At 33.6% G+C, this 25,398-nt stretch overlaps 2 protein-coding genes and 1 long non-coding RNA gene across 3 annotated transcripts; 1 reads left to right on the top strand and 2 right to left on the bottom strand.

Moving 5' to 3' along the window:
• Window positions 1-775: 775 nt before the first annotated feature.
• On the bottom strand, window positions 776-6,465 carry LOC126812439 (uncharacterized). Its single transcript, XR_007675930.2, has 5 exons — window positions 6,266-6,465; window positions 5,818-5,934; window positions 3,580-4,146; window positions 2,105-2,197; window positions 776-1,665 (listed from the first exon to the last, which is right to left on the bottom strand). It is a non-coding gene; the product is annotated as an uncharacterized LOC126812439 (long non-coding RNA).
• A 1,600-nt stretch (window positions 6,466-8,065) lies between these two features.
• LOC126812440 (protein GDAP2 homolog) lies at window positions 8,066-21,456 on the bottom strand. Its single transcript, XM_050538830.1, has 13 exons — window positions 21,374-21,456; window positions 19,139-19,428; window positions 18,643-18,785; window positions 17,947-18,100; window positions 16,892-16,980; window positions 15,499-15,575; window positions 14,675-14,837; window positions 13,951-14,140; window positions 12,968-13,121; window positions 12,225-12,364; window positions 11,827-11,881; window positions 11,380-11,523; window positions 8,066-10,913 (listed from the first exon to the last, which is right to left on the bottom strand). The coding sequence occupies exons 2-13, from the start codon at window positions 19,297-19,299 to the stop codon at window positions 10,863-10,865; spliced, it is 1,521 nt and encodes a 506-aa protein (XP_050394787.1). The 5' UTR covers window positions 19,300-19,428; window positions 21,374-21,456; the 3' UTR covers window positions 8,066-10,862.
• A 223-nt stretch (window positions 21,457-21,679) lies between these two features.
• Window positions 21,680-23,736, top strand: LOC126811461 (armadillo repeat-containing protein 6). The gene has a single exon (XM_050537100.2). The coding sequence runs from the start codon at window positions 21,798-21,800 to the stop codon at window positions 23,187-23,189; it is 1,392 nt and encodes a 463-aa protein (XP_050393057.1). The 5' UTR covers window positions 21,680-21,797; the 3' UTR covers window positions 23,190-23,736.
• The last annotated feature ends 1,662 nt before the right edge of the window (window positions 23,737-25,398 follow it).

The raw sequence follows: 25,398 nt of genomic DNA, 5'->3' as shown, positions 1-25,398 counted from the left end.
TTACTCTATTCTGAGCCAAGTTATCACTAACCCTTTTTGTAGTTTTGACAAATTGTGTGCATTGTGGTAACCAGGGCACTGGTATATTCGAGACTTAGCCTCGCTTTCTCATTTTTAAATTAAATTTTTAAATGGCGAACCGTTCTAATCTAGTTAAAATCTCGCGTATCTGATGACATCGAGAGTTGATTATGGTCTTGTTTTGTTAATGAATGCCTTAATTAATAATTTACATAACATTTAAGGTCCAAAGAAAGACCTGCAATAGGCATATTTTGCTCTTACATAATGGATGTTTAAGTAATTATCTCAAATCATTAGAATTTGTTTCAATTGTTTGTCTCATGACCTTAAGCAATTTATTTTAACTTTGGCCTCTAGCTAGAGGTCCACAAGAGTTTTCAAAGTGATCAAGGGCCATAACTATGGCAATAATTATCGGAAATAGTTGAAAATCAATAGGGTTCTTCGTCTCATGACATTAAACACTGTGTATTTAAAGTCAATCGGATATTAACTTTAGCCTCTAGAGCGCCTAAAAGATTTTTCAAAGTGATCAAGGGACATAACTCTGGCAGGAAATTGCTGAAAATAAATAGGCTTCTTCGTCTCATGATTTTAAACACTATGTATAAATGTAAAGTCAATTGGATATTAACTTTAGCCTCTAGAGCGTCCACAATTGTGGACACCGGACCGACGGACAGGCGGATAGAGGCGACGACAATATACGATCATATTTCAATATGGGCGTATAAAAATGAACACGTGTTAGTAAATGACTAGAATGTTTAATGTAAAAGATATACTCGGCATTAATCTTTTGACTTCTGATTTTTACGTCACCAAAACTACGAAATTAAAATTATTAGGTTAATTAAATACAGGAAGAGACTGGGTGTTGGTGTATGACTGTAGGCTGATATATCTCTTTTCTTTTTACTTATTCACCCTAATATTTAATACAAATCCTGCAGATATATCATACCATTTCGTATTAAATATAAACCAAACAACAAAATCATGATTATAAATATATAATTCTATAGTAATCAGGATACTACCGGCTATTAATTTAATATAGTAATCTAATTAAGTGAAACACTTTTTAGAAGGGACGGGGAGGGGGTAAGGTTCAAGTATTGCTGTCAGCATTTGCGTCAATTAAAACATATTTCTTATCATATGATCGCCTTAGAGAATGTCCCACATTTTGGCGTCAATTAAAACATATTTCTGATCATATGATCGTCAGAGAGAATGTCCCACACATGATATACGTTTTAAGTCCACGCACACATATCTTTCAAAAAATCAACAATTTCTCTTGATCATCATAATATACACTACTATTTCTGGAAAGATTTAAATCAAATGAATTGCCCACTCTATGAACTCAGTCCTGTAGGTTAGTCTGAAAGTTAGTCCACATATGGTTCTGCCATTCTAATCGCAAAAAAAAAAAAAAAAAAAAAAAAAAAGAAAATAAAAAAGACCCTAATAGGAAGACTATTGAAATCCGTTTTCTTCCTTACGAGCATCCACATCTAGTGACGTCATAGAACTGGTTACGTGGGCATGCTAAGATTTGTCTAAGAGAGCCAAATCCAGGAATCATTCGTACTTCTTCATAATGAGTGGCATTTAGTATGATACTTTGACAACCTGTAATAATCAAGAAGCCATATTCATTTTCTGCTGATGGAATACAAATCTTAATTATTAGATTAGCTTTATCTGGTATGAAATTAACGCAAGATTTCTGGCTTCTGTCGGATTCGATCAAATGGTATGGTTCTATTTCCTGTAATGTAATGACCTGCTGGCGTTTTTCGCATTTCATATTTTCCATCAGAGGAAACGTAATATATTGTTTCGATTTTCATTTGACAATTATTTGAACATAAAGGCTGAAAAAGAATAGCAGTGATTTTCAAAATGTCTGTGACGTTTGTCTTGGTGGCTGAGCGATGGGAGGAGATTTTTTTCTCAGTTCCAGAAGACCGGACAGCTATCTCCCCGAGCTTGTCGCAGCGTTGGCAGTCATAAGATAAAGACACGTTACTAATGATTTACAGAACTGAAGAATAGAAGTCTCACTAACCTGCAACTTGTTTTACCAAATTGCCAGAGATTAAACTCAGTGGTTCTTCTGTTTGTGATATGATTACCATCGAGGACATGTCTATCTCAAGAGCTGAAATAAACATAAGGTTGTCAGATAAAGAAGATACGTCCACCAACGGCTTTCTATGACAAGAGCAATAAACCCGCAGAAAATTGATGCGAGACTCTGAATATCCACAGGGTTCCTTTTTTATCTCAGCAAGTTTGTTTAAAAGAACAATCTAAAAAACTCGGACCCAGAGTTTACAGGGGTCGGTGACAAGGTCAAAAACATTTTTTTTTATCACCAACCGAACAGTCCAAACAACTTGGAAAAAATAATCTAATCAATGCTGACCCGTAGAGTGTTTACATGGTATAAGTGGCAAGGAAATAACTCCGGGTAAAATATATTTTTATATGTGCAACCCTGAATTTCGACAGGATTGGGGGAGTTGGATGGCCGAATGGTTAGCACGTGCGTGCTGTATCATACGACCTGTCATTGAGTCAACTGGCGTGGTTTCGAATCCCCGGTTGTACGTGACAAGGAGTAGGGTCGCCTGTCCAACCTTGTGGGTTTTCTCCGGGTCCTCCGGATTCCTCCCACTGCTAAAGACTCCTACCATCAAGCGAATTATTGAAATAAAATTAAACCACATGTTTGTCCCGAAATGACCTACTTTGTGTCGAGTGGGCGTTAACCCCCCCCCCTCTCTCTCTCTCTCTCTCTCTCTCTCGACAGGGTTACTCCTTATGACCAGCTAAACAATCCAAACAAGTTTGGACAAAACAAGTCTAAAAAAACCTCGGACCTGTAGATTTGCTATGGGACCGACGATTTGATCAGGTAAACTTTGTAAAGGAAAGCGATATATAAAGATTAAGGAAGGGGGCCCCGTGTCAAACACAACGCAAGAGATTACAGTGTAATTTTCGAAATGGACAGTGCAAAAATACTTCTAGTGTTGGTTGACTCGGAAATGTAAGTCCAAGCGAATCGATGTACCATTTTTTTCAGGAGTGGGGGTGGGGGTTCAGCAATATCTAAAACAAAATAAACGACATAGGAACATTAGAATGTCAGTATATTGCAATACACTCTGGTATTGGGTTTGATTTTTGTCTCAGAAAAGAGGCACTTAAAGTCTAACAAGGCGGTTAGACCATGTGACCGAAATGGACAGACATGGGTGACTACAATATATTCAGATTGTAGGTCAGACATATTCGTCACTAATTTTACAGAGACTCATAGTTCAATTGTGAATTAAGAGAATACTGAATTATAAAATATAGGTAAGAAATGCACTTTGCTGTAAATTTCATTCTTTAAAATGATTCCATCAGACGATATTGTTTTGTCCAGACAAAACCAGATATTAATTACTGAAAATTATTACTGAAATCACTAGGGAAAGCACGAGAAAAAACAACTATCAATTGAATTATTTTCCGTAACCTGTTACTTACGCTGACACGATCCTTTAGAGAAAATGGATGACAAACTTCGCAACATGCTCATATCTCGGATATTGAAATATTTACTACTATCTGAAGCCATGTTCTCCAAGTCTGTAGAAATATCAATTTGCTTGATACCAATGCCAATTGTTACTATGGTAATATTGTTCAATTTCAGTTCTGCTGCGTTTCTGGCATGATCAGTAGAAGCCCAACCAGTACCATCTGTTACCAATATCAGCATCTTTGAAACGTTATTTCTGTAACTTCTCTGAAAGATATCTTTTGAAACTTGAAGACACAGTTTGTTGGAATACGATATTGTCTGCTCGTGTCTTAACCGAGATTTATCCAAAAGACCGTTTGAGATGGTTTTAATGGAGGTCATAACTTGAACAAATCTGGACATTAACGGGATGAAGGCCACCGAAGAGTTGTTACAGACACTAACACCGGTCTGTATCGTGTACGGTGGTAGCGGTTGTCTGGCAAGATCACCAATAATTCTTTCAGCAAAGTCGAGGTAACTTTCAGATCCCACCGTAAACAGTAAATCCAAGGAAGGATTACAGCCAGCTAAAAGTAAACAATAAACACGGGTGAAAGATGTCGTTAGTCTAACAACAGCTCCGTCGTGTCATCTTCATCATGGTATCTAGTATAGAGGCAACTAAACTCACCCAATCCGCATCAAGATAACAACAACAGTGTCTTTACCATGTTGGGGGTGTAGAGGCACTCCGCAATAAACATAAACATTGAGTTATGCTACCTGTATTAAGATTCCATACAAGGTATGCGAGACTAAATAATAATCCGTGGATAACCAGGGGATTGAAGATGCTTAAAGCTTCCTACATTGTCAACACATTAAAATAAAAAAGAAATTGGAAAATGGGGTTTGTAATACCACTTTGGTGTACCAATCGGGCTAATGAAGACGGGTTCAGAAAAGTAGAAAATTTGTTGAAACTCTTTGATTTTTTAGGATGTCGCTTTCTAAGTGCATGCGTCAAAGTTGGTTTAACTGTTATTGTGCTGCCCCTCCCCGCCCTTTATATATTCCACAGTTATTAATTTTCTGGGGACACTAAAATCATGGGACTTCCCGGCAACTTTCCAGTGCACCTATCAGCAATGAAGACCCTGTTGAAACTTCCCCATTGTCCAAATGGACTTTAGGGCAGTGATTTTAATTTATTTCTTTTTAATTCAGAAGCCTATTTATCGAAGCTTAAATAGTAGCTCTTGTGAGCAAAATTTTGAAAGAATGGATATTGTCGAGCGATCATGTCGATTTTCGAAGACCTTTGAATATTATGGTATCGCTTTTAGATATAAAGGTTAATATAAAAATTTAGAGACACATGACGTGTCAAATACAAGAAATTAAATTCAGAACTCTGATGATATTCAACTTAACATTAAAATAATAATGGTCATGTCATATTACCCAAAAATGGGAATTTCATTTTACTTATTTTAATAAAATGCTAAATCCCATTTAAATATAGAATGCCAAGATAACAATTGTTAAAGTTATTACCAGCTTTAATTCAATTAATGCTAGCTTTAATTCATTCGTTTCTGGCTTACATCCAATTATTTCTAGCTTTAATTCAATTATTGCTAGCCTTAATTCAGTTGTTGCTAGTTTTAATTCAAGTGTTGCTAGCATTAATTCAAGTGTTGCTAGCATTAATTCAATTGCTTTAATTCCATTCCATTTATCCAGTTGTTGCTAACATTAATTCAATTGTTCTAGAATTAATTTACTTGTTTCTATCACTAATTCAATTATTACTGGCATTATTTCAGTTATTCTTAGGATTAGTTTGGTTCTTAGCATTATTTCAGTTATTCTTAGCAATAATTCGCATTATTGTTTAGGTAGCCTATAAATGTTAATTTGATGACACCGTCGGGTCAACAGCGACCCCCCGCCCCCCCCCCCCCCGACCCCGACAGGTTACATCGATACGCCGGAGCACGTCTTGAACTGCATCACTTTGAATCCAGGAAGATTTTTGATGTCGACGATGACAGTATTATTTATTATGAATTTATCTGGATATATAGTTGGTCTATTGTCATCATGGCGCCATATTTTGATGAAGTGGATATGATTTAATTTATCAAACAAATATGCCGTCATTAAGATTTCAATCATAACTTTATCTGAGATCATCAAATATATTTGATATAATGCATATACACTAAACCCCTAATGGTATGTGATTAATTTACCTGGCGAGGCTGCCAAGAGATTAGTCAATGATGATACAATAAAGATGAGTAACCATTTCATTCTGTCGACAATTCCGCTTGAAATACCAGTCCAGCCAGATGTCGATTAGCTTATTCCTGAAATTTATTAAAAAAAACAATCTATGGAAAAAAGAAAAGAAAAAAAACAGCTAGAAGATATATTTGATGTAAAATGTGCACGTGTGGAAACTAACGGTATTCTTGGTTTATTTTCTTCGTGAGGTTGCATTGAGAGATCTGTTACGAAATATGTTTTTACATTAAACTATAAGTCAACTGAAACTGTATATAATTTTGAAATGTCTATTTCTATATCAAAAGTTATGTATCATTTTGACACATAGTAATAATTTAAAACATCTTAAAATGTTCTTTATATTGCCCCCAAAATTTTGACAGTTTCTGTATAAGTTATTTTTGATCTTACCTTTATCTTCTGCGTTTCAATATTATGTCAGTTGTTGGTACGCGAAATTTTCTTTATATTTGTTTTTGCTAGGTTTATTTCCGAGTGTGGTAAATTGCAGTAAAACCAAATATTCAGGGCACATATTTTGTAATAAATGTCGTGTTTTAGACAATCCAGAAGTTAAATCTTGTGACAAGAGATCAGTGTCTTGTCATGGCCATTTTCGTCAAATTATATGACATTTTATCATTACTTCGTGAGTGAGATAATGGTGACGTAGTAATGCTTTCGGGGTTTAATTTTTTTTGTTTTTTTTGTTTTTTTTTTTTGGGGGGGGGGGGGTCATTATCTTCAAAAAGCTCTCATAAGATCACTCGCGCCTGATAATTATATTAGCCTACCATCACATTTTATAACATCTACTGTGAAAATTCTAAATTGATCGAAACTACTTTGAATTTGAAGACAGAAAGTCAAATAATAATTATAATTAGCAGTTCAAGAAAGTAAGAAAGGGGCACTAGTCCGGTGGCTGAAGGAGGGGGGGTGGGGTCCCCACCAGATCTGTGAATTTATGAGACCAAGTTTTTCTAGACCAGTTTTTAGCGTAGATTCCGAATCTGGGTGGTGATCAGTCGTTTGAGAGGGCGTTTTCGAGATATGGAGGGTCAATGTCTCAAATGGGGGGAAATGTCATTATGTTGACATGAATGATTATCACGTTATTTGTTAATAAAACATAAATTTCCAGGACTGTCCATCTCAAAAGAAGTGTATATGATGTCCCTGGACAACGGTTTTGATTTGTGGGGAGGTGGGGTGGGGGTAGCAGGTGAGCGGGCGGTAAAATTGGCGGGAAATGGGTTCACGTTGATTTAAATGATGATTTTCTTAGAGCTTGGCAAAATATTACTTTTTAATTCCGCTGCACAACTCTAAATACGTGTGTAAGATTCCCAATGTATAAGGGGGGGGGGGTAATTTTGGGGGCAGAAACCACTTGTTTCAAAATTGACCTGAAAAGTGTTTTCTCGTTAGCTTTTTCGTTCAATCTGATTAAAACACAGATGCTATTTCGTTTCGATTTTTAGTTCAAAACTGGTCTAGAAAAACTTGGGTCTCATAAAATCAAAGCTCGGGTGGCGATTCCCCCCCCCCCCTTCATCCACCGGACTCATATACTGCTTCAGTGTGTTGGCATTCACAACCCCAAACTTACTTCATGTTTTGCTTTCAAAACGGAGTTGGCACAACATGTATTTCCCTCTATTCCTTGCTAATTACCACAGTCCTTTGAATGTATAGTTATGTTCTAAACATACTTTATATTTTGGGGGTTTTCCCTTCGATATATGGGCACTTCATAAATGTCAGTAAATATTGTTACTGTATAGTTGTTAGTTTTATAGTGTAGGAGGATGTCTTGAAATTAGAACGCATGTGCTAAAATAATAAACTCATTATTCTATATACACTTCTATAATACACTGTATAGAATAAATGTTTCACTTTAAAGTGAACTGTCAGATATTAACCGCTTGTCAAACTGGCGAAAATTACTTTAGATTGTGCTCAATTTGACAATCCATGGTTTTTCCAGTGTAACAGTTGAATGTATGCGACTTTTCCATACAGCTATATCCTACAAGACAGATACCAGAAGGTGAATGAAGAAGTAATGCATAGATTGAGCGGCAGTCTTCGGTCGGCAGTTTTCAGACAACGTTCAATAGAACAGATAATTGTTTAACAGACATGCAAATTTTCCGATCAAATAATTCCTTGCTATGCTGTTGATAAGTTAAAAGAATACTACTGTTTCAAAATTAAAAATATATTTGTACAAAATAATACATTTCACAATATGCATTCATTTCTTAAAGTCCCTGGTCGTCATTTGAGTGTTTGTTAATCCTTTGCATACTACACTGTTCTGAAGGTAGAATCTCAGTTCAGTTCATATAAGGCATATCAATTCAAAAATTGTTCCATTCTGTTCAATATTTACAACCATATGATCAACTGAAAATTTGTGGACATTCGGCTATCTATTTTCCCTGGGCCTCCTTTAAATCAGATTGAATCCAAGTCAGATCATCTACTGTTGATATTTTGATTGTGTTCTCTTTCTTAAATGTTAAATAATCAATCTGAATACATTTTCATGTGGATTAAGCGGTGAAAAATAAGATATAGTCCAGAAAACGCAAATGACGATCAGCAACTTTAACAGTCTTGTCAAATAATCAAAAATGACAACGTTAGACACAATATAGACAGATTTGTACAACCAAAATACATTATGTATAAACACAGTATAGATCTGACACAATGGTCAAAAATCAAAATGTATTTTTTCTATTATAAAATATATTGCCAGGCAACAAAACAGCTTTTTCAATTAAGCAAGTGAAATAATACTTCAAGTAATTATCAGAAATATTGGACATAAACGCAGTGTATAAATCTAAAGTCAATCTGAAAATATGACCACGTTTTAATGCAGAATTGTAAAAACTGTTACAATATAGGTTTATAGATATAAAATGTATGAAACAAGTCTAGTAATAGCTTATTCCTTCTCTTTCTTTCTTAACAATTCAATCCACTTTACAAAACTGATTTATCTATTTCATCAATAGTTAAATTTAAAAAGCATAAGAAACTCAACAACTAAATAAACTATAACTTATTGCACAGAAAGTGTTCTTTCATTTGGAAACTTGATCAAATGAGTACATTATTAACTTGGGAGTGGGGGTAAGTTTGCTGATTCTGGATATGTAAACAATTCTTTCTGGTTAAGATTTAAAATTATTATCTGGAGTTGAAGAAAGTTTGTTAATGTTATTTTCATTTGAACTTAAAATAAAACTGTTAAAAACAGTTGCCAGGGGTATATGGGGAAAAAAAGTTGGGAACCTTTGACTATATATCAAATAGGACAAAAGTTATCAACAAGCTAATTCTTATAATAATCATTCAATAGTAAAAATTTGGTCTTTTTTGTGGTAGGCCTATTAGAAAGATTTCTGAAACAAAATTTAAATTCAAACTGAAAACTTGTAAATTAGAGAGTTGTAACCAATGTTTTTTTTATCACCACATCCTTATATAAATCCACTAATAGTTGATGATGGCTTGGTAAAATTCATGTCATGCCACTGTCTGATGTTAGGCAATGTTAACACATACCATCAATAAGAAACATCTACAGTTACTAGTTAGTGAATGAATATATTTAAACATAAGTAACTCTTGACATTGATAGACTAGATGAGTATATTCAGTAATGATTTGTTATATAATAGGTATATGTGATGATTTGTTTGTAAGCTGATATGATTAGTTTGACAATTACACAAAATTATCTAATTCAAACAAACAGAGTGAATTTAATACAAATTATAAGAGAATCAACTATGTCATTACAGAATACATGTACAATATATTTTATTTCAATTATTCACTTGCCAACCACTTTAGCATTGGGATGAACACTTTAGAATAATCAACAAACCAGCTTACACATAAATTTAAAGATATTACAAAAAGTTTAAACGTTAGTACTTTATCTAATATTTATTGAAAGAAAAAGTAAATTAAACACATATCTAAATCAAAGAAACAATAACCAATAATATTCAAAGAAATGCAAATGGCCCTGGATAATAATAATATATTTTATACAATCAGCTCTTGCTTCATCTGAAAACCTAATATTGCTCTGGCCATATAAGAAATATTCTACTATTTTTAATGAATAGATTGTTTAATGAATAGAAAGAGTATTATACTGGACTAGATTGATTAAGACTAAATTAACTAGTTAAAATAACAGTTTTAGAGGCCACCTTACTGAGACACTATTACTTTGCAGATTGTAACAGACAATCCATTTCTATCATAAATATGTTTTAGTTGTAATCAAACTTTGATTAACATCAAATCACATACTTAAAATGTTAGTAAACTAAAAATAGAATATAACTGATCTCAATGATGTAATAAACTAAATTGATTGATTATGTTAAAACTCATTAACAAAAACTAATAAACATTTCTTTAATAAATAACGATGTGTGATATATTTAAAACTGTAAATCAAACCATAGTTAAATATAGAACTAGGTTAATCAAAACCTGCAAATATAATTATATTCAGAATTTATTCTTTATGTATAGAAACGTGATGGAGTACTTGTCATATAATATAATGTAGAGCTACATAATATAGAACTATATGATTAAAATATATGCACCACATGAGGTTCATTATCTTTGATCTTAAGCTCATTATATTTTCTCATTTGTCATGGAAGAATATAAATAGTAATCACTGGTTTCTAAATTGCTCTTTTAAAGGTCAACAAGGATAAATAAAATGTACTCAAATTAATGACGATATAAGTCATAAAACATGCACCATTTCAACAAGCTAAAACAATGTTGATCCAAGTTCTGTAAAAATAACACAACCTCTTTTTAATAGTGTCAACAACAGCTTCACAGCTTCATAGCACCTTCAACTCTCACAGCATTAACATTTAACTGAAAATCTATTAGCTCTTCACTTTATTCTCAAAATAGTTTTTAACTTTAGTTAAATGTATCCTTAAAGAGCCTCAGGTGCTTCTGATGGAATGGCATACCTCGGTCCATTTAGCTGTAAAAAAAAAAACAAATACAAATAAAATTCCATATCTCCTAAACTCTTTGATTAAAAGAGTGATTACTAGAAATTGAACTGACGGACAAACAGGAGAGACAACAATGACAGATCACAGTAACATGCGAGCATATCAAAATATTCTCATTTTAATAATACAATATGACTGGAAGAATACATATAGCTATCTATATATGGTTTTATCTGCACCTTCCATCTTTCCAGTTTCAGATTCAAGAGTACCAAAACTCTGAATATTAGATGAAGGGAGAGAACTCCATAATTACACTAAAAAAAAACCCTCATGTTGGCTGTTTTCATATGCTAACAAAATACCGAGTTAAGACCTGCTTTTGTAAGTACTAAGTGTTTGGTTTCACTTCATTTAACATAAAATAAACCCTAGAAAGAAGAATTTCCAACATTAAAGAATCTGGAAAAAATATTAAGAAAAGGAGATTACCCGTGTGTCATAGTCTAGAACAAATGTAGGAACATCCAGTTGATCTGGTGTTATAGAACTATACAAATACTGAACACCTTTGATAATATGTAATTTATCTTTAATATCAGATGCTGTAAAGGTAGTGAAGAACCAAGTAGCTACCTAAAAATACAAATATAAATTATCAAATAAATATCCCAAATACTTTTCAAACATTTGACAAGATAAAAAATACAAATCCCAAAGACCTATCACATCAGGCATATTGATTAACTGTGTACAAATTAGATATGCTCATGAATTTGACCACCAAACGTTTCCGGCGATAATATTCTATATGGAAACCAACTAAAATATAAACAAGATATGTGTTGTCTCTTATCAATGGTCTGTCTTCATTAGTCCAGTTGGTTTTGTAATGTATGAATCATAGTTCAATTTCCTAAGTAAAAAATATTAACAAACCTTTGTCCACCATGTTGGATGAACTATATAAAATGACCGCAAATGTTTTCTATACCTGTCAAGTACAAAAAATAAGATACATAATGGTTTTATACAAAACAGAAGATATTTCTTAATATAAAGCGTTAACAATTTGTAAATGGAAGCACTGTCACCTGATGTGATACATTTGTGGTAAATATATGTATGCTTATTTTTTGGAAAGGGACAAAAGTCACATGACGTTACAAAGTCACATACATGAAAATGACAAGAAGTATGATAATTTTTAAGGATATTTTGGCAATATCAGTTGAAAAAAAATCTAGTAAAAGCCCATTAGAAATCATTTAATATGAATGTCTTTATTAAAATGGTTTGAAAGATGAACAGGTTGAGACGATCTACAAATTACTTACTTGTAATCAAGTACATTATACGCCATTTTTAGATATGCCATGGGTATATAGTTTTGATTGGTTGTTAATGTATGATAATAAACTACTATAAAATCAGAATCAGCTATTGGATCCATTACTCGAATCAGATATAATAAAGCCTGAAATATAATATTAATACAAGTTAAGCTTTATTGTTTATACATGTAATACCTATTTTAGAACATAAAAGTAAAATGTCCGCTGTGTTGACATGAACTACACTTTCTTTATTTTCAGTCATCTGATAATTGGATGTAAACAAGTGAATCAATTGCTTGATTTGTGGGCACTACCACATAGTTTTCTTGGCCTATCTCCTATATTGTGGTACCAACAGTTGTGAATGTTACATCTGGAGAACAGTTCACACAAATTGTGGCATTATAACATTGAGCCAGAAATCAGGATGCCTGTATTCTAAGTGCTGAGTAGTTCACATCGCTATCAAATTTAAGTTGTACTTTTGTATTTAAACTACTAGGCTGGTGATTCCAGGACCTTTGATTATCTTCTACCAAGTCAATCCTGTTTTTGAAGTCCAGGTCCAAAGCAGTGCTCCCGTTAGGTTTATTGGCTATGTGTTCCATCTTTCATTACATTATGACTTTATTATTATATCAAAAGGCATGACCAAATATTTTCCATGTATCTTATTGTTGAGAATAATTTTCACAGATTGATGAGCTTTGTAAATATGAAAAAGAACGTAATGATATACATACTTTTTCTAAGTTAATTGAGGTAGCTGGGAAATTCTTGCCAACAAATACAACGACTGGTCGATTAAATCTATCACTTCCTGCTCTATACAGAAATCTTGTACCAGCTATATCTGTTAAGTCGTCTGTTTTGGCTCTCTTTAATAATCTTTCATATCTAGATAATTATCAAATATAAATATTGACATTGCTAACAAACAAATATTATCAAAGGTAGTGTTCTTGTTTCTAGTTGCAGTTACTTCCTTTGGTCATCCCGTCTTCATTACCTCAGTAGGTGCAAAAAAGAACCATTTGTATTTTACTGACGAATCAAGTAGTGATTTTAATGATCGAACACAAAGAAAGGTTTCTACATACAGGCGAAACACAAAAGCACTGAAACACATTTCAATCTATTTTGCCAATAGTTTTCTTTTAAAATTCTATCTAGATTGCTTATATAATTACCATTCTCAAGGGAAGACTTTCCGATCCTCTGTTCAGCTGATCATACACAGAGGATGTGTTGACCATACACAGTAGATCAGACATGTAGAATATGGCTGTACTCATCAAGTAATATACATTTCCTACTTTTTCTGAAATGAAATGGTGTTTTAACATCCTACTTTTTCTGCACCAACCGGGCTAATACAGAAGGGTATACACCTTGTAATGTACTATGAAGGCAACTTTATTCCAACTGCCAAAGGGTTCTTTTACATGCACGCCAAACTCAACACAGGACCTCGGTTTTTTGGTCCATCTAAACAGCTAGAGGCTTTTCCTTGCCAAGTCCTTACAAAGATAAACCAGGCTGGAAAATCCTGGGGTACTTTCTCGTCCAACACCAGTAACGAACCCAGGATCTCCTGTTTAGTGAGCCAGCGCCTCACTCACTGAACCACTGTGGCTCCACTTTTCATTAGAATACTTCAAGGAGATATGCTACAACAATCAGATAAATGGGATGGGTCTAAAAAAAATGTGTGTATTAGTCTCACCTTCGTTGTGATTCAATTCTTCGTACATCAGCATTATTTTTACCATATATGGTACCCTTTTTTGTTTTATCAGGATCTTCCTCCATACTAGCAAATGGATGGTGGCCCACATCTAACGCGGTAGATGTACAGAACTGACTGTTTAAATCAATAGTTTCTTCAAAATCATCTTGTCCTACATGTACTGCCTCTATAATAGTAAATGAAGACCATTTCATTAATAAAATATAGGATACACATGTATATGAGTTTATGCCCGAAGATTTGGTGCTTGATAAGAAAAAGAAGGTTCTCAATATTAGAAGAAAGGTATACAGATTTTTACTCTGATGTCCTATGCCTAAATTGTAAAAGATATGACCTTACTATTTATAAAACTTTATTAGCATAAATTTTGCAATCTACCTTTCGTTCATCAATTTAAAATGGCTAAACCTCTATGATTTGGGGCAATAATAAAATTGTTGATTTCGTTGGATTTTATTTCTTGATTTGTTCTGTGGGATGACAATCTGCTTTCGTTAACATTTTTTTTCCCATGATTAGATAAAGGAAGCATTGAAATACAAATGATTAGTAATCCAAAATCTAAACTGAAATTAGTAAACTCCTACTGTAGCTCAATCTTTTGAAACAAAACTGTAATTGTATAGAGATTGTCCCAGTTTATTTTGACCTAAATCAAATAGCTTAACATCTTTTAAATAACTTAAATATATCTTACTATATGCAGCAAACGCTGGTTTATCAAGTATTCTAATTTGTCTTTCTGCTACAACTGGTTCTCCATTTTCATTCCCAACATCCTCTGGTAAATTATCTAGAGCATATTCCTCTTCTTTAGAATTTCGAGGAAAATAGAGTGGAAGAATATTTTTATAAGCATCCTGAAATAAAATATGAGGTGGTAAATAGTGTTGGGTATTATGACTATATGACTATATGATCAACCCTCTCATGAGAGATGCCACAACACTGGCAATATGTCAAATGGTCAATCGTCAATCAACCATCACCATGCCATGCAACCGGGTAATGTTTTCTTGAATATTTGCTGTTGATGGCCATCCGGGTCATGATACAACGTGTATCACAATATAGCTGTGGCGATAATGTTCCCTCTGACAGAAATAACCAGAAAAAGACAATGTAAATATTGTCATTGCTTGGTGTTAGTAGAAGTAGAGCTAAAGCCTGGAATATTCTGCTGACAAGAACATTGTCAAGTACTGATTCAGCCCCTTAAGAATTGATGGCCAATATTCTTGGGAGGTAGATCCCATTACATCGATATATAACTCCAGCATTAGTGGTAAATGCCTCGACTTTAACACTTCATGATCATTCACTGAATTAAAATATTTGACATCCATTATTCAGTAACTGCCTGCTAATATCTGTTTTGAAACTTGATTCTACAATTGCACTTATGAGTACAGCTTTAGCTTACATAAATCTGTCAAGAAACCCTAAAGATCTGCCTTGGTGTGCCATCTTATAGTTATGATAAAAGATCGAAATAGCAATTAATTAAACTATTGTACATACCAAATTTTCTTGATTACAAACTAAAACTATAGTATCAAAACTATCCCCAAACTTTTCTAAAAATCTCCTTATCGTACCTGGAAAATATAATGAAACAATCAAATATCATAAAATTCTAATCCGATAATTTATGTCTAGTAAATGACAAATATAAAAGCTAAACATTATAATTAAAAGACTAATCTTGTTTTGTAAGTACTAATAATTTTGTTGATAAAAAAACGGTAATATACAAGGGCTGGCTGAAAAGTTCTAAGCCTGAAAAGGATAAATCAATTGGGATGAAACAAACTTTTGCCACCAACAAGTACAATCATTGAATGAATCATAGACATAAGAACTGCAACTGTAGTGTTATTATTGTCTTCGTAGCAGACAATCTTGTAAACATACCAATTGAAATCACCAGAAATGGACAAAACTGGCTACAGGGCTGTCATCAAGTACCTGCAAATAAAATGACTAACCCCAACACAGATACATGCTGACATGGTCTCAACTTTAGGGGATGATGCCCCTTCCTTTTCCACAGTAAAGAAGTGGGCTGTGGAATTTAAGCGTGGCAGAGAGAGAGAGCCTTGACGATGATCCACGTCCTGGAAGGCCATGAATAGCCACCATTCAAGAAAACATTACACGGGTGCATGACATGGTGATTGTTGATTGACGATTGACCACTCGACATAATATTATTGCTGTGGCATCTCTTGTGAGAGGGTTGATTATATATTCGCCAAAGAGTTTGGAATGACAAAAGTTTCTGCAAGATGGGTGCCAAAGCTCTTGACTGCAGATCAGAAACATGTCAGAATCCTGATGTCCCGTTACTTTTTGGCTAGATTTGTAGCCATGGATGAGACATGTTTCCAAAAATGAAAAAGGATCTAGCCGGTCATCATTTTCCTAGTAATGATGACATCATGTCAGCTGTGAACAACCCTTTTTAGGGTGACTGAAGAAAATTTCTTTCTGACCGGCATCCAGGCTTTGCAGTATCATAGGCACAAGTGTGTACACCTCGAAGGGGATTATTTACAAAAATAAATGGGAACTATCAACTTTGTACAGATCTTTCACAGATACAGTGGATATACCTAGAACTTTTCAGCCAGCCCACGTAATAATGATGAATTTTAACTGCATGCACATCATATTTTGATACAGATATTCAAATAAACCAATAACAAAACTTGGAATATTGATCAAACATACTCCTGGACTTTGCAACTGATTATCTTACATTAATTAATATTGTTGGCTGATACTCCTGTTACTGGATTAAAACATTGCTATGGAGATGAAATTCAAGAGTCTTATACACTGCTTCAACTTATCCACAGAACTGTAAATTAAGGCGATTCAACTTTTACATCCCATATAATACAATACTCACGACAAGCTATATGAGAACCACTGTCTGGTGGATAACCTCTTTTAACTGTATGAATACATGACAGTCCTATTGTTCTTATACTCTGTTCCCTATTTTAAAAAAAAAAAATATCAGTGTGATCCAAGCATTTACAAACAACCTTGTCCATAAACTCATAAAAAGATATTTCATATACTTTTCTATTATTATCAATGTTAAATATTAAACAATGAAATGGAGCTTAACGTCCTACTTTTCTGCATCAATTTGCAAGAACAGAGGAATTTGTTAAATTCAAATTGCTAGGGTATGTTTACGTGAACCCCAATGTGTACGACAGCAGTTTTTTTCCCATCTAATGTGTACGACAGTGGTTTTTTGTCCCATCCAAATGACTAGACAACGTTTTTTGACAGGATCCCCGTCCTGCACCATTGACAAGAGACACTGAAAAATGCATAAGGACTTTATTAGTCAACACCATGATTTAACCCAGGATCTCCCAGTTAATGAACCAGCCCAGCACCTTACACACTGAGTCACTGTGGCTCCCTTTGGCTGATGAAAGAAGACTACAAAAGTATGGGGGGTATATTATGCAAGTAAGGGGGGAGGGTGTTGGGATGGCCTAGTGGTCTAGAGTCTCACGCTTCAAGCTGCAGCTGGTTGGACAACTCTGGCTTGCAGTCGTGGTTTCAACCCCTGGTGTGAGCGTATGGGTTGTATTCCGGTTTCCTACCATAGGAAAGACCCCTGCATGTACGCTAAGCATAATAAAATAAGACAATTTGTCTTTGATATTACCATTGGTGGAGGCGGATGTTAAACACTAACAGAAGAAGAAGAATTATGCAAGTACTTTATTTAAGCTAAAAGTACATATATGTACATAAACTTCAGATACATGTAATTTCATGATAATACCTATAATATGAAACAATATAAATGACATCCTATAATAATTAATACTTTTAATATGGTTGATCTCATATTAACTTCATAAAATCAATTCATTTGAACACAGACTGTTGTATATGTAGTGTTGAGAAGTAATTAATATAAAATTGGAACTATACCTGGCTAACTGTAGTGTATTACGGTAACAACTAAATAAAGCACTTTCAGCAGCAGTAAGATATTTAACATTAAATCTAGGTCCCACTGTATGTATTATAAATCTTGCTGGTAATCCATGACCTTTGGTAAGTTTTGCCTCTCCAGTTTTGATTACTAAGAATGCAGAAGAAAAAAAACTACTTTTACTAGAATCAAAAAGTTATTTTTGTTTTCAAAATATTTGATGTGTAGGTGCAAAATTGGAAGATTTCTTCTTCTAAATGAAGTATATTTTCCCGTTTTCTTTTTTATATCTTAATTGAGTGAGAGGGAGTAATAGGGTTCAATCTCCACTAGACATAAACTAGGTCATTTCAATAATTTGCTTGCATGTATGGGTCTTTAGCAGTGGGACGAAATCAGAGGACCCGGCAAAAAACCCTACTCCTTGTCACATAAAAGCTTTGGACCAAAACCAAGCCACTTGCCTTAAAATAGTTAAAAAACAGACCTTATAATCTAAAGCACACATGTTCACCATTTGACCAATGCTTATTATATTAACTGTTAATGAACTGTATTTTAATTGATGAACATTGTATTGACATTGATGAAAACTGTGTTGATACAATGTATGAACTATAAATAATTGATTAGATTGTCTATTGGATTAAATCTTCTGCTGAATCATGATTAGAATTTGAAGGTCAATTCACCTTTTATATCAGCTCTAATTTCTTTATAAAGTTCAGGACCAGCCTTTAAGAATAAATTATCACTGTCAGTACCTCTGTCATTGAGTTTTTCGTTTGTTGTATGAACTACGGCATGGGTATTTAATCTAGTTAGATCACCACTCCTGAAAAATGGGTTCACTTTGATTTGTTTTCTTTTAAAACATGTAAAAATCAAAATTTAACAAAAAATTGTATCTTCATTGCATTTGTAATTGAACAATGTTTTTTTTTTTTGTTTATGGAATATAAATAACATTGATGGACATACAGTTTATTCTATACAAATTGTTTTTTTCACTTTGGAAAATCTTTGGAACAACAGACTTACTAACCATGTTCAATATATTACTTTGACCTAAACCAAAATTTTTTTTATAGTTTCTATAAATAATGTTAAACAGAAACCACTTCCTCATCAACCTAATGATAAAACATCTGGCTAAAACAAGCCTACAAATTATTTACTTCAACATACCAAAGACAAATTTTTCCATTTAAATCATTCCTCCATGGAAACACTGACTTCTTGTCTTCGTCTTCCTTTTCTCTAGGTACATATTCTGGTAGTTGAGTTAAGTTCCATCGAGTCAAAGAATCAATATCAATTAAGTCATCCCTTGCTCCAAGTGGATCCATTACTTATCATTTACATGTATCTTTAGTAATTTTGCACAATTTGTCTTTAAGATGTACTTACAATTACTACAGTAAAAGTTACCAGTGAAATAAACTCTTGTTTAATTTTGTCTGATACATTAAGCAAGTCTGAAAGAAATGTTAAATTAATGTCAATATTCAAATGTTGAATAGATAATTACATACATGTTTTGTTTACGTTAACTACCTAATCGTTTTTGTAAATGTCAATCGTCACCATGTGAAACATACTATTCATAATTCTTTGAACTGATATAGTTTAGCAAATAGCCTTTTAATTTTAACAGCACCACCATTCTACCATCCTATTCATTCATCTGTCCACAAGAAGACCCTATGACTTAGAAGTAACTTTATCTTGATGCCACAAATGGTACATGGGCAATTCCGAGACAGAAAATCGATGTACACGAACTATACATGTACTTTATAGATGCAGTATGCAAGGTTAGGATAAAGAGCTGATCATTCTTGCTAATAATAGACAATGTAAAATGAATATACTGAATATTTCAGCCCTATTACTTTATTATGAGTGACGTTATGAATCTTTGAAGTTTGACAAGAAATAGCCTAAAAAGTCTTGATTATCATACCAAACGCAGTCTCATAATTTTCAGTCCTTCAATTGGCAGTCTCCATGAAAGGCGTCCATATCATTGTTTAATGAAGTTATGGCATATTGTCTATTCCACTCAATATCTTAACCATCCTATGGTCTAGGACTCTAGGGAGTTGATTATTGGCAAGTTTTCATCTGAATAAATGTCTAAATAACAATTTTTATAACATTTGAAGCCAGAAAAAAGACCTGTGATAGGCAGATTTAACTCTTACATCATGCATCTTTAAATTTGTCAGAGAGCATGTACATGTATATACTCAATGAGGCAATTATTTTAATGGCATTTAGTAATTAAACTGGAATATACAGGTCACAGCTCTATGGAATACAATTACTGCTTATTACTGAGCAGTGTTTCAACTAGGCCTCTCTAAGCATTATCAAGCAATGATAAAATATGAAATACATGTATTCGGTAAGTTAATTGATGTCTAATGAATAATTTAGATAACATTTCAGGCCTAAAGAAAGACAGGAAGTGCAATAGGCGGATTTAGCTCTTGCAATGCATGTTCAGGTTTCTTCAAGGTAATTAGAAGGGTACGTGTCTCAGGTTGGTCAGCATTAACCAAGTTGTGTTGTTTACATGTATATTGTCTTGTTATATTTCATATTTTATCATTGCTTGATAATGACTAGAGAAGCCTAGTCGAAATGTCGCTCAGTAATTTTCAAATTTGGGGAACCTTTTTTGTTTCTAGAGAGAGTATGAATAAAGTACAAAGTGGAGCGGAAATTTCAGTGGAAATGGATTTTTAAAAGTAATTTTGCACTGATGTCATCGTGACCAGATGTTTTTGATATATTCAAACTTTTGATGACATCTTTAACTTCTTGATGGGTTGGTACGATCTGTGTTAGTGAGTTCGGATTTTGTCTGATAGAGGGAAAAGCGGTGTTGATGTCGTTTAATTCGGATTGTTCAATGAAGAAATTACTGGGTGCATTTAAGTCTTATCTTCTGGTGTAAAAAGCATGTCTTTGTTCACAACTAAGGGTGGCATATCTGTCTTGATTGTCCCTTGGCCTTTCACAAATGACTTAATAATTTTCCAAAATGTGTTATTTCCAAAATTTTCTGAATCATTAATTTTGTTGTCAAGTTTTTCATAGTATTTCATTTTTGCAGTTCAGATAAGATTAATATATTTGTTGCGGATAGATCTGAAATGTTGCCAATACATGTCATGATTATGGTCGCACGGGAACTTTTTATTGTTCTTCTGAACTTCTCACTGTCCAACTTGAACAAGATCTCAAAATATTTATTCACTTGTTATTATTGTTATAAAAGTCAAACATGACAATTGGGAATGTAAAATTTCTCAAAACTGAAAAACGTTATTAAAGTAGTGATCTACCATCACCATTTAACATGGCGGTTTCGTAATAGGGGGCTATACCAATTATTATAAACAAATTTCTCACCTGAACAAGAAAATTCATATAGCAACACACGCCATTTTGGTAAATCATGTGACTCGATATCGTCAACCTATACTACCCTTTTCGGAAATGGACTAATCGAGGTTCCCCGAATGTAAGCTCTCTGGTTTAAAATCTTATTTGGGCTTCTGATAAAATAAAATATATTCAAATAAAAATATAAAGGGATCATTATATTACGGTACATTAAAATAAAGGGAACACGGTAACTATTTGTCTGCCAACTTACTACCCTTAAAGGAAAAATGGTATCAGCCGATTTTCCTCTGGTAGTAGGCTCCCCTTGTTTTTGTGGTGGCGCTGTACCAAGTATTTCTTGTCGAAGCTGATTCTTGACAACGAACGTAATATAATACAAATAGATCTACATGAAATTCTCATTATACATCCGACTGCGAAGATCAACATGGCTAAAGTAATATCACAGGAAACGTTTGACGATGTCGTTAAAGAAAATATGGAGGACTTTGACATGGGTGTCGATGAAGCTATCGCTGATGCTGTTACTCAATTCGAATCACAAGGCGTGAATCTTCTCAACATTATCAAAGATCCCGGTATGTTTACAAATGGTACTGGGCAAACAAACCACGCTGTTATTCAAGCCCTGGAAAAGGTCAAAACTTGTGTAGAAACAAATTTAGCTGAAAATCTTCTGGACTCCTTGGCTATTTTGCAGACTGAATGTGATGAGGATTTAGCAAGAAGATGTCTTGCAGGAAAAAATGATGGATATAAAATTTTGATGAAAGCGTTAAATGTTTTTAAATCGGATAGCGCTTTAATGGAGATTATTCTTACAACATTTTGTTCACTTGTTAACGGTCAACCAGATCTGCTTGATGAAGAAGGAGTGACATTTCTCTTAAATTATCTCACAGAATGTAGTCCCAGAGAGAAACCACTCGTTGTTAAGCTAATAAGACTATTCTGCATCAAACATGAAAAAAATCGTCAAATTTTTGTACTGAACAATGTCATTGGAACATTGTCTGTACTTTTAGCTAACCATAAAACAGAACCAGAGCTAGTTCAAGAAATATGCATTTGTTTAAGAGTTTTAACCTTTGATGATGATGTTAGAGTACCATTTGGCAAAGCACACGAACATGCCAAGATGATAGTGACAGAAGGCGATGCTTTGAAGAGAATATTAGAGATTTGTCAAGATTATTCTGAAGATTCTACAGTACTAGGAGAAATGTGGTCAACACTCGCTTGTCTAGTTGTCCGTGATGAATTTTGTAAAGAAGTTTTAGAGATGGGGGGCCTTGCCCTTATCATAAAATCATTTGAAAAAAACATTAATGATAAAAACATTACCCGGAAATCTTTGACTGTCATGAAAGCTTTGGCTGGTAATGATAATGTGAAAATAGCAATTGTAAAATCTGGTGGAATAGAGTTAATAGTTGCTGCAATGCTTAGACATCAGTCGGTTGCTTCAATAGCAGAGGCTGCCTGTGCAACATTAATGACAGTTGCATTAAGAAACCCTTCAAACAGTCAAAAGATAATGGAGTGTAATGGACATCAAGCTATTGTTCAGTGTATGAAAATTCATTCTTCAGTTCTTGGTGTTCAAAAGCAAGGGTGTATGGCATTGAGAAACATTGTTTCTAGAACAAGGGAACATTGTGATTCTATTGTAGAGTTAGGAGTAGAGGAAGTTATAAATAAAGCTCGAAAACAGTTTAAAGATTTAGACGATGAGGCAAAAGCTGCCTTGCGGGATCTTGGTTGTAAAGTTGATCTTAAAGAACAGTGGAAAGGGGAACGTGGTTCAATAGTTCATTAGGATAATTAGTTTCTTTAGTATTTGCCCAATCTACGCTATACAAAATATTAAAATATTTGTGAACTTTTACACATCATTGTTATCATGTCTATTTATGTTGCATGCCATTGCAAATATATTGCTTAAAGGGGAATTATTCAAGAGCTAAATCTGCCTATTGCAGGTCTTTCTTTAGGCCTTAAATGTTTATATAAATAATAAATTAGACATTTATTAACATGACAAGATCATAATCAACTCTCGAAGCCATCAGATGCTCTAGATTTTCAACAGATTTATACGATTTGCGGTTAATGATTTAACTTAAAAATGGATAATCAAGAGTTTGTTTATTATCTTAACAGCGGTAGCAATGATAATCCTGACTATGCTGTTCTGTAATCAACGATTAACTCTGCTCAGAATGAAGTTATTTTACTGAAATTTTCATTCTTACTGCCTAATTTATTTTAAGATTTTATATTATGTCATCATTTGTTGGAATATCATTTGAATAATTTATAAAAATTATACATATTATACATGTATACCAGTATTTAAAATAAATTACTGATAATAATTTTACTGTCTTAATTTCTATACAACATAACATTTTGATTGTGGACATTCTATACATTACATGTACATGTAGGTCACAATTTTCATCCGATTTTGATGAAACTTGAAATATAGCTTTATATCCAATAGATCTCGCTTACTTTTGATATTGGCATGCATTGGACTGTAACTTCATGGATTATGGCCCCTGATTGTATGAAAAATGACGTTTTCGCTTGTGGACAATCTAGGGGGTCAACTTAAAGGGGAAGACGAACAATTTTCAACACGGTTTCCATAAATTTTAAATATATATTTAGAAATAATTCCCTTGGTAATACAAGCAAAAATGTTATTGTAAGCGAGAAATTAATTTTTATTAAAACCATAAGTGATGTAGTACAATGTAGGTTCAACATGCTCACTGGTCTCTATAGTAAGCATACAGATTTGGCATAAGTTTACTGCTGTATTTTGCTTTGTTTGGTCAAAAATCTGATCAGAATATTATAAACCCGGATTTGTGTTTTTTTTAACGTTTAGTACACAAAGCCGTCCGTTGAAATAAATAAAAACACTGTCAGCAGACTCAGCATACACAAAAACATTCAAGCAGATGAAATATATCTCACTAGCCTGGTGTCGAACATGTAATGTAAACATTTAGCTGTGTGGTGTGAATTGGTCCACAACTTAATGTTCAGTATGAGTGAATGTATCCGTCAGATTTGTGTATTTTAAGAACGTTAAAAAACATAATTCTATCATTATAATATCCAAATAAACAGTCCTTTTGGTCAGATTCTCATCCAAAAGACTATGTGTGAACATAATAGAGCGCTAAACATACGCCTGTGAGTGTGTTGAACCAACTACATCACTTCCGTTTTTTCCGAATCCCTGGTTAGAAAACACATACATCTAAATAAAAATATTGTTTTAAAAGAACTCTACATCCAGTCTTAAAAATAAATAATAAACATATTGTTTGAGCTAATGATCAAGATGATTTCTGTAATGGTAAACAGGCCACTGAAATCCCAAAATCAAACTGATTATCAATTATACACTAAGTTTCATCACTCTCTATCAGATAGAATCAAAGTCAAAGAAATTGCTTAGCTCTGCTTAGCTTTAGTGGGAAATGTTAATCATTAAACCCAGTCAAGACATTCACCTAATGAACATCAATATCAAGTTTAAACATTCTACCTCAATTAAAAGCAGAGTTGTTATGTTCCATAGTCTTGACCAATCAAATTGCTTGTCATTCCTTAGCCTAAGCAGAAAATTCTCATCAAACTTAGTCAAGGTAATGATATAATGAATCTATACTCAGAGTTTCATAGTACTCACTTAATTATAACCAAAGTATCGTGCCAAAAAGTATCAACCAATCAAATTGCTTATCAATCTGCTTACCCTGAGCAGAAAATATTCATTATCGAACTTAGTCAAGGTATTGATGTTATGAAACTATACACCAAGTTTGATCACACTCATTTTATCAGAACTAAAGTTATTGTGTCCCAAAGCATCAACCAATCAAGTTTGAACATTCTAGCTCAATTAGAAGGAGAGTTATTGTGTCCCAAAAAGTATGACGGACAGACAGACGGACAAACCCATTTAATAGTACCCTGCCAGGCAGGGGACAAAAAAGACAAAGTAG

This window comes from Patella vulgata, chromosome 2 (genome assembly GCF_932274485.2).
Source record: "Patella vulgata chromosome 2, xgPatVulg1.2, whole genome shotgun sequence".
In the NCBI taxonomy this organism is placed as follows: Eukaryota; Metazoa; Mollusca; class Gastropoda; family Patellidae; genus Patella; species Patella vulgata.
This window is presented reverse-complemented; position numbering and strand designations above follow the sequence as displayed.